General features: G+C 44.3%; 1 protein-coding gene across 4 annotated transcripts in view; it reads right to left on the reverse strand.

Moving 5' to 3' along the window:
- The window catches only part of arhgef6 (Rac/Cdc42 guanine nucleotide exchange factor (GEF) 6), a 75,885-nt gene that overhangs the window by 13,838 nt on the left and 51,163 nt on the right, over nucleotides 1-10,884 (reverse strand). For all 4 annotated transcript variants that reach the window (XM_055643958.1, XM_055643957.1, XM_055643959.1 and 1 more), the window contains exons 10-12: nucleotides 9,950-10,088; nucleotides 3,406-3,465; nucleotides 2,347-2,493 (exon numbers count right to left, since the gene is read on the reverse strand). In XM_055643958.1, coding sequence (XP_055499933.1) covers nucleotides 2,347-2,493; nucleotides 3,406-3,465; nucleotides 9,950-10,088 — 346 coding nt within the window. The remainder of the gene's footprint in view (nucleotides 1-2,346; nucleotides 2,494-3,405; nucleotides 3,466-9,949; nucleotides 10,089-10,884) is intronic.

Raw genomic sequence — 10,884 nt, forward strand, 5'->3', positions numbered from 1 at the left:
AGGTTGGATCCACCCCCTCTGGTGAAATGATGACTTGACTACATTTTTAATCTAAAAATAAGTTAGCACTTTAAGTTAGTAGTTAAATTTCAAATGGAAAAAGTAGGCAGAAGATATTTTAAAAATCAATGGCCTAAGATGAGAGATTTAATCACATCTTTCATCAAGTGAAGTTATTCCAATTAAAGGTCATTAAATTTCATCAGAGCATAGGTGGATTTGCAATTGTAAGTGGAATTAGCGAAAAATCTGAAGGTAGCAATGGCAATGACCCAGCCAGACACAGAGCAGACATTGGCTCTCTTACCAATACTCCAGAATACGACAGGACAGAGATTCACCCTCGAGAATGGAGCTAGATGCAAGAGAGATAGGGGAGGAAGGCCAGGGGCTTGGGGGAGAGGCTGGTGTCAGTGTACTGAGGCGAATGCTCAGTGCAGGAGTAAGTGCATGCTCAGTTCAGTTTAGAGATACAGCGTGGAAACAGGCCCTGCGGCCCACCGAGACCAAGCCGATCAGCAATCACCCGTACATTAGTTCTATCCTACACACTAGGGACAATTTTACAAAAGCCAGTTAACCTACAAACCTGCATGTCTTTGGAATGTGGGAGAAAATCAGAGCACCCGGAGAAAACCTACATGGTCACAGGGAGAAGGTACCACCTCCATACATACAACACACATAGTCAGGAACGAACCCAGGTCTCTGGTGCTGTAAGGCAGCAACTCTACTGCTGTACCATTGTGCCACCCAATGTCTTGGACAATCAAGGTGTGAACTTCTTGTGTAGTAGCCACCAACCAGTGGAAAAATACTGAGGAGCAAATGCAGGGAAATTACATAAGTGTGCAAATATCACAGGGGAGTGATATCGGAAACTGCAACTACCCATAATTCTGTTACAATACAGCTGCAATCCTAAGGAACCTCGCTTTGTAGAAAATCACGCTAGAATAACACTTGCGTCAATAGGGAAAAGTGGGTTTGGAACTAAAGCTTTTCAGACAATTGCAAAGCTATTTTTCCCTGCAGCATTTTCAAAAATAAAGATTTTTTTAATGGGATATTTGTCATTGCAGGGTAAAAATACTGAAGGCTGAATGTTACATTGTTTAAGAAATTATCAAGTGTCAATAGAAGCGATTGCTTGTCAATTTCCATGGCCACCCACGGTGAAACCAGCCACTACGTTCTTAAGAGTTAATGGCATCTGAATGCTGTGGGAAGGCACATGGAAAGTTTGCTCTCGACTGTTTTTTCCCCCAAAACAGCTTTTTTCTGCTCGTCAATTTCCGAAGTAACTATTGGGGGTGCCAGTTCTCGTGCTATAACCAATTAGCCTGCGTGATAAAATTAGTATTCCCCAATTAGTAAATCCCATTTTAATCATTGAGCATTAGGGAAACATGTTATTGCAGAGCTATCTGAATCTAAACATTGACTGGGTAAGCAATAACATAAAGGGCAAACTGAGATAACTTTTTTGATCAGTATGGTTCTGGCCATGGACGATGGCACAACTACTGAACTTGAGAAGGAGTCACGTCACGTCACACAAGTATAGGCAGGCAACATAAACAGATCATAATCAAACGTGGTTTCGGAAAGAATAGCAACCAGGTCAAGATGGAAATAATCAAGTGGGAATGGCTTGATAGCAGGTCTTGGCAGGAAAGCTGGATTCAAGGCTTGCCTGGTGAACTGTAACTAAACAATTGGGGGGCTCTGAGATGGTGATGTTCCAGCTATATTCTAACCATAGTTCCTTCTCATGTCGCATCTCCCAAATCCATAACATAAAGATGTTAAGTGTCACAGTGAAACTATCTGCAATGGGCCACACCTGATATCCCCAATCACCCTCTGTGATCGGCCCTATGCATTATTTACCTGCATCCCAATCAGCGACATCCCTGTATCACACCACTATCGTAACCTGCCCAAACTGATGGCCAGAGCACAGTGTGGGATCCACAATTGTGCAGTCAATGCTGGCCGCCGCGGGGTGGGGGGGGTTTGAGTGTATTGTGGATAAAGTTGACAACATTTAATTTAATAACTATTTGTTGTTTACAAACTGCCAATGGCAGTCTTGATCTTTTCAGTAGAGTAGTCTGCTTCTGTGGTTAATTGAATATAAGCAAAATATAAGGGAAAAAAGGAAAAGAAACAATAACGCAGTCTGGAAAACCAAATCATAATGACATTAACAGCCTTCCAACTCGGTGGGCAGCCTTGTCTTCTGACAACAGATCCTAATGCCGAAATAATCAACCAGTAACATTATGGCACTCTGCTTGTAGACCAGGTCTGTTTGCCAGCTACATAACGGCATTCACTTACTTCGCTTGCCCCACACTGCACCATGACCTGAGACATGTAGATGACGTTTCCAAGGGACTTGATATCTTCACCCTCCCAGCCCTGAACTTGCTCAGAGAGGATCTGCAGTTCCAGCTGCTTCCTCTTCCGCAGCTCCTGACTCTGAGTCTGGTAACAAACACACCAGGATGGTCAAAGTCGTGGCAGGGAGGTTCCTCAAAGACCACCCTCAGCACCACAAGCAGCACAGCACCTGCACCTTTCATATTTATTCATGTACTTTCATCACAAACAACTTTCATTTATAAAGCACTTTTATAGTAGTAAAATATACAGTAATACAGCACAGAAACAAGCTCTTTGGGTCCAACATCTATGAGATGCCCCATCTAAAATAGTCCAATTTGCCTGCTTTTGGCCCATATCCCTCTCAACCGTTCCTATCTGTGTACCTCTTCAAGTGTGTTTTAAATGTTGTTATTGTACCAGCCTCAACTACCTAAGGTAGGTAGATAGGTACAAATATCCCATGGCATATCATAAAAACAGTAAACAAAGAAAGCGTCCTGGCACAGAGGTTCTGAGCTCAGCACTGGGGTATGTGATTAATATAGAGTGGTGGTGGATGGTGAATGCAGAGTGTGCAGGCCTGTCTTCCTGCTGCATGTCTCTGCGGTCTCACAAATGCCTGGTCTATCTGAAGAATAACTTCTCCCACAGTGTGGTGCTCCCTCAATACCGCCCCTCCCAGTGTGGTGCTCACTGTTGATCGTTCTGGGAATGTGACCTTCCATTCCACACTCAGGTTTCTTAAGTCAGATATAACATCTCCCGCCCCAACATGGCGACTGAAATCAAGGAACTTGCAACTAAGTCAAGGCCCGCAGAGCAGATGCCACTGTACTGATGAACGAGGAGGCTCCCATAGGGGTATGTGAAGGTAGATGGGTCTTCCTTGCTCAGAAAGGCTCCAGTGCCTGCAAAACAGAGCCTGTCTCCTTCTGCCATTAACAAGGGTGTACCATGTGAATTCCTTTAGTTGTTAAAGTTGCCTACATTTAATATCAAATGCTAACTTACCACTAGATTTTTGAACGATGACATGGCTTTTAAAATATCAGGATAGTCAGGATGAGATTCCTGAAAAATAAAAAATATATATAAAGCATTTAAAATGAACACAAAGAGATTCCGAAATGTAAGTGGGGATGCTATGAGTTTTAAATGTGGCTTGGAGAAGATCCTTATACTCCCTGTCTGCTGGCTTATGTGTCCATCAGAATAGAGTGTCTGTTTCGTAAGTCTGTTTTCACGCACTAGACACACATGGAATGGCCAGCTGGGAGTGATTGGGGCCTCCGTGCTGAAGGAGCCAGAGGATGCTGATGCCCATTTGGCCTGCATTTCGTTTAGTTTAGTTCAGAGATACAGAGCGGAAACAGGCCCTTAGGCCCACCGAGTCCGCACCGACCAGCGATCCCCGCACATCAACACTATCCTACACACGCCAGGGATAATTTACGCATACACCAAGCCAATTAACCTACAAGTCTTTGGAGTGTGGGAGGAGACCGAAGTTTTCAGAGGAAACCCACGCGGTCACGGGGAGAACGTACAAACTCCGTACAGACAGCACCCATAGATGAGATCGAACCCGGGTCTCCGGTGCTGCAGGCACTGTAAGGTAGCAACTCTTCCGCTGTGCACAGTGGCCGGCCTTATGTATTATGCTTCTGTATTAGCAGGATTTATGGAGATATTTTCAGTGTTTTTTAGTGGCTGTTGTCAAGCCTCAGAGTCATGTCTCAGAAGCATAAAGGAAGACAAGGAATATAGAGACCAGAGAGTCAAAGGTATAGTACAAGGTTTGAGCTCTGGGTCTTTAAACATGTTTTCCCTCAACCGATGAAACACTATGCTGGCACTCAGGAGTTGAAGGTGAATTTCAGAATTAGCCTGCCTTCACTGAGAGATGGTCCATATTTTCCAGGATGGTTATACTGAGAGGACGGGGTTGGTAGAAGATCTTTGTCCTATGGATGCTGAGCACGAGGCCAGTCCTATCATATGCTTCTGTAAAGAAGGGAACAATGACTTATAGCTTGGCCCAAGCATGCACATGTTCAAACAGGGTCTGCATGCTCCAGTTTGTCTCCATTAGGGTTGATGTAATGCTGGAGTGCAGGGACTGCAACTTGAAGAGTTTCATGATAATCTCAATCTAAATCTAGTACCAGGTCTTTCAACTTGGGGGTTTACAACATAGTTGAAGAGTCATACAGCGCAGAAACAGGCTCTTCGGTCCAACTTAATCACATTGGCCAACATGCCCCATCTACACTAGTCCACCTGCGTACTTTTGCCCCATATCCCTCTAAACCCGTCCTTTCTACGTACCTGTCTAAATGTTTCTTAAATGCTGCGATAGTACCCAACTCAACTACCTCCCCTGGCAGCTCGTTCCATACAACCACCACCCTTTGTGTAAAAAGGTTACCCCTCAGGTTCCTATTAAATCTTTCCCTCCTCACCTTAAACCTATATCCTTTGATTCTCACATTAACATACAAGGAGAGAGCAGGAAGGATTCACTCAGAGCCTTGAGGCTGCTCAGCCATTGAATTAGATCACGACTTAGATCAGATGTGGTCTCATCAATGCCCTATATGACTGAGGTATCATCTTCCGACTTTTGTACTCAATTTGCCCAATATTAAACAATCACATTCTGTTTCTTATTTATAAGTCTGTCTTACTTGTACTTATGACTCGCTGTGCCTGCACACCAGCCCTTGTGAACTAGGCCAGGCCCAGTTTTCCTTCCTGCCTTGCCATCTCTCACTATTTTGATAATGTGCTTCTTTATTAGAATCAGTCATACAGCGTGGAAACAGGCTATTTGGCCTTACTTGCCCATAACGACCAACATATCCCTTCTACGTTAGTCCCACCTGCCTGCATTTGGCCCATATTCCTCTAAAACTATCCTATCCATATTCCTGTCTAAATGTTTCTTAAATATTGACTTTATTCTACTTATTCTGTCAATTTCTGCCCCAATCACTTTGTAGCCGCTACATCAGGTTTAAGTTTGCTTTCCTCCTTACGTGTGTGTCCTTCAAACACAGCAATTCCACCTCAGATTTGCATCCAAGACATTTACATAAGCCACAGCACTCATCCCTGTGGTATACCACTTGATTTATCAACCAGACAGACTCATTGATGCTTCTTGGCCAGACAACTTTCCATCCACGCCACTCCTCTCCTCCTGCACATTCAGCTGTTATTGTCAGCCATAACTTTTGATGTGGCACCTAATCTGGTGGCCAATGGAAACCACAGCACACCATCTTGCTTTGAACAATAAATGGTTCTAACATTATTTTGTTGCAACAAACCCAGGTTGATTTTGCCTGGTTACACTTCTACAGGCAGACGTTGTAGAGGCTTGAAACTGTGAAAGCAGCAATGAATGCTGGATCAATTGTTCTTTCTGCCTTTGAGAATAATCACATTTTGTTACCTAGAGGTTTTAAGGCATATGAGGAAAAGAAGAGTATTGATATTTCAGACGGATCAACAACGATCGTGCTGAATGGGAAACGGGATTGAGGGGCTGAATAACCTCTTGCTAACTGTTCCTGCATTAAATTCAAGGAAATGGCAGAAGAGTTGAACAGGTACTTTGGATCTGTCTTCACTAAGGAAGACACAAACAATTTCCCAGAAGTACTGGAGGACAGAGGATCTAAGGGGGTCGAGGAACTGAAATAAATTTTCATTAGGCGAGAAATAGTATTGGGTAGGCTAATGGGACTGAAGGATGATAAATCCCCGGGGCCTGATGGTCTGCATACCAGGGTCCTCAGGGAGGTGGCTCTAGAAATAGTGGACGCATTGGTGATCATTTTCCAATGTTCAATAGATTCAGGATCAGTTCCTGTGGATTGGAGGATAGCTAATGTTATCCCACTTTTCAAGAAAGGAGCGAGAGAGAAAATGGGGAATTACAGGCCAGTAAGCCTGACTTCGGTGGTGGGAAAGATGCTGGGGTCAATTATTAAAGATAAATGGGGCATTTGGATAGCAGTAAAAGGATTAGTCCAAGTCAGCATGGATTTATGAAAGGAAAATCATGCTTGACTAATCTTCTGGAATTTTTTGAGGATGTGACAAGTAAAATGGATGAAGGGGAGCCAGTGGATGTAGTGTATCAAGACTTTCAGAAAGCCTTTGATAAGGTCCCGCACGGGAGACTGGTGACTAAAATTAGAGCGCATGATATTTGGGGTAGGGTGTTGACATGGATAGAAAATTGGTGGGCAGACAGGAAGCAAAGAGTAGGAGTGAACGGATCCTTTTCAGAATGGCAGGCAGTGGTGAGTGGAGTGCCGCAAGGCTCGGTGTTGGGGCCGCAACTGTTTACCATATATATTAATGATTTGGAAGAGGGAATTAGGAGCAACATTAGCAAGTTTGCGGATGACACAAAGCTGGGTGGCAGTGTGAACTGTGAAGAAAATGTTAGGAGGTTGTAGGGTGACCTGGACAGGTTGAGTGAGTGGGCAGATGCGTGGCAGATGCAGTATAATATAGATAAATGTGTGGTTATCCACTTTGGAGGCAAAAACAAGGGGGCAGATTATTATCTCAATTGGGTTAGGTTAGGTAAGGGGGAGGTACAGCGAGACCTGGGTGCACTTGTCCTTGTCACTGAACGTGTAGGTACAGCAGGCAGTGAAGAAAGCTAATGGAATGTTGGCCTTCATAACAAGAGGATTTCAGTATAGGAGTAGAGAGGTTCTTCTGCAGTTGTATAGGGCTCTGGTAAGACCACATCTGGAGTATTGCGTACAGTTTTGGTCTCCTAATTTGAGGGAGGACATCCTTGTGATTGAGGCAGTGCAGCGTAGGTTCACGAGATTGATCCCTGGGATGGCGGGACTGTCATATGAGGAAAGATTGAAAACTTGTATTCACTGGAGTTTAGAAAGGTGAGGGGAGGGTCTTTTAGAACCATATAAGATTATAAAAGGACTGGACAAGCTAGATGCAGGAAAAATGTTCCCAATGTTGGGTGAGTCCAGAACCAGGGGCCACAGTCTTAGAATAAAGGGGAGGCCATTTAAGACTGAGGTGAGGAAAAACGTTTTCACCCAGAGAGTTGTGAATTTGTGGAATTCCCTGCCACAGAGGGCAATGGAGGCCAAATCACTGGATGGATTTAAGAGAGAGTTAGATAGAGCTCTAGGGGCTAGTGGAATCAAGTGATATGAGGAGAAGGCAAGCACGGGTTATTGATTGGGGACGATCAGCCATGATCGCAATGAATGGCGGTGCTGGCTCGAAGGGCTGAATGGCCTCCTCCTGCACCTATTTTTTATGTTTCTATGTTCTATTTTATATGCTGGGAACTATTAGGGCTGTAGGGCTCAAGGGATTTATTGGGTAAAAACAGGAATGGGGTACAGATTTTAGATGATCAGCCATGATCATATTGAATGGCGGTGCTGGTTTGAAGGGCCGAATGGCCTACCCCTGCACCTATTTTTCTATTTCTATGAACTGAGCAATAATTTCCCCAGTTACAAGAGGAGTTTCCGAATCAGCATTGTTAACATAGCTCAACTCACTTGTAAGGCACCAGCTTAGCATAAGCTTGATGGCCTACGTGTAGCTCAGTACTAGTTTTTCACCCGACTGGGCAGTACGTCAGCTGCTAAGTCAGAGCAATTTGGGCAGCAAATAAGCTAGTCCAGGCACTACACTTGGCTGCACTGCATGTGGTCTGAGTTAAGAGATAGTTGAACAGACATGAACAGTGTCAGACCTTGCATCAAGCACCAGGCAAGAACCGGGTAGGTACACTGGGAGCGGTTGTTATTGGGTAAGTCCACTCCTGTCATATGGAAGTTGGTGAAAGTTCATTGAAGCTCAGAACTGGCATGTTCCAGTCAAGAGGAGGGATGAGGATGGAAAAGTGCAGGAATGTTGGATGACCAAAGAGATTGTAAGTTTGGTCAAAAAGAGAAAGGATATATATGACCAATGTGTGTGTGTGTGTAAATAGCTAGCACAGATGGAGTGCAGCAAAGGTTCACTACATTGGATCCAGGGATGCAGGTTTTCTATAAGAGCAGGGATTGCATTCCTCAGGGATCTACAGACATGGAGAGGATGTCCCTGACTGAGGGGTCAGGTACCAAGGGCACAATCTGAGAGTCAGGGTGAGATAATGAGAGGTTTCTTCACTGAGTGTGTGTTGAACATTTGGTTTTCTCGAACCCCAGGGCTACTGAGGCTCAGTTATTGAGTTCATACAAAAGAGTGATCCATGGTTTTCCAGATGTTAGGGAATCAAGGGATGTGGGGATGGTGCTAGTCAATGGTACTGAGGTAGAAGTCTGGACGAGTGGCAGAACGAGAAGGAAAGGCCAAAAGATACTAACCTCAGATGCGTCACACACACACACACACAAATCTAGGACCTTAAAGAGGACTGAAATTGAATGGTTATTCAGCACACACAGATACTGGAACAAATGCATTGTTTCACTGATATGTAGAGCGTGTGGGAAGGGAGATGAGCTGGCGGGTGGGGTAGAGACCAGGTGATGTTACCACTGTGTCACCACTAGCCTGACCAGAGGCTCAGATGCATGGCCTAAGGACTGGAATGAAAGGGTGCATTGCACTACTTTCTGAACAGCACATAGCCGCAGATGATCTCAAAATCCAAGATAAGACTGCATGGTGCAAAGCCTGTGGTGCAGCAAAGAATTGAGCACTCTTTAGGGTGAGTGCTCATGGCAAACCAGGCCAACCACAACTGCAATAAATGATGATGAATGTTCATAAAAGTGGCCTGTTGCCTCTGAGCACAAAGGCAGAGACTGCACGGGGTTCATCGGATGAGATCTCCGATGACACATGGTCCCTCTGCGGGCAGTGAAGTACGATGTTATATGGAGCAGCCTGACAGAGAACATCATTAACAGAAGGCAGTGACACAGGAAGCTGCAACTACACCAATGGAAGGAAGCTCACACCATCCTGATGTTAAAATGGAAATCTAGGTCACCTTGAACTAAAGCATTGAAGAAGGGGGAGGCCAAGATAAACTCTAGGCAGCGAACTCCCAGCAGTTTAGGAAGAGGGGAATGGGGCAATGATCAAACTGAACGGTGGTGAGCGGACAGACAGTCCCTGTGATGCTGCCAATGTCTACCCTCTGAGGAAGAGGTCTAGCAGCTTCTCAGTGAGGCCAGGATGCCATATCACCTTGAAGGAAATGCTGACAGTTACCATATCAGTCATCAGCCAGCATCATCTCCATCTCATGTCACAGAAATAGACAAGTGTGATGCTACTGATAAGCACTGAAACCAAAATGATTGGAGAAGAAAGTGCACTGGTTTTTGTTGCAATGGGTGGTAGGATTGGTGGTTGACTCTGTGTGTGAATTTACAAACAGCTCACTTATCTCAATTAGGGAAGGAAATCTGCAAAACTTAACTAGGCCAAACTATTTGAATCCTGTCCCATACCCGGCTAAAAGGCAAAAAGGCAGATGACCAGAAGAATGTACTTACTTAGAGATAGAACATTAAAGGCCCATTACCTCCATGTGGCGCTCCAGCTCCTGCAGCAGTGCTGGGTATTTGTCCAGTCTCAGGAAGGGTTTGCTGAGGCTCGTTGTTAGCATCAAGATCCCTGGGCTGGTGGCTCCTTGACTTTCCATCAGCTTGTCCAACTCCTCGCTGTCAGAACAAGCACAATGCACTTCAAACACCAAGTCTCAGAACAGTCTGGGGAATCTACACAATGTCCATTAATGTCTTCATATTGTGTAGTTGCAGGTCTGCCACTGGCCGTGTGCACAACTTTGGTGCTTTTGAGAGGTGGGGGGGGGGGGGCAGGATTAAAGTGCCTTTTTCTCCTGCCTGTCCAAGATATATTTTCTCGGGCTACTAGCTGATGCTGAAAAATTGTTCCGACTTGCGTTCTCGAAAGTTTTTTTTCCAAAATCGCGGGACAATTTAATCGCTGGAGTAAAATAAAAAAGCGACTTCTAACGCCGTCAACGGGACGGATCTCACGTAGGGGACAAAACATAAGGCAAGTCGTATATTTTACATACAAACTTGCTTCTTAGGATGACTTTAATCAAAATTTCATTGGCGAAAATATGATTGTGGCCCCATACGAACCGGTAGTGTTTTTCCTGCCGATATGGGGTTCAAATTCACCGCGAACCGCAACGTTCCAACCGATCGCGTTCCACAAAAACCCACTTGCAAGATGATTTAAATGGCCGTTAATTTACGGAAATTAAACATTAAATTCCTTCCATTTGGCCTATAAATTCATGACAATGAGATTTTAAAATCATGTTATATTGTGAATTCTTGTGTGAATGTTATTTGGACACTTAGGCTATTTAAAAATGTTAATATTTTCTTAAAAATGGATGGATGTCTAGATCTAGTAATGTAATTTTGTAATTAGCTACAATTAGGTAACTAACTAATTATATGCTTTAATTTCAGGTCATCC

This window comes from Leucoraja erinacea, chromosome 12 (genome assembly GCF_028641065.1).
Source record: "Leucoraja erinacea ecotype New England chromosome 12, Leri_hhj_1, whole genome shotgun sequence".
In the NCBI taxonomy this organism is placed as follows: domain Eukaryota; kingdom Metazoa; phylum Chordata; class Chondrichthyes; order Rajiformes; family Rajidae; genus Leucoraja; species Leucoraja erinaceus.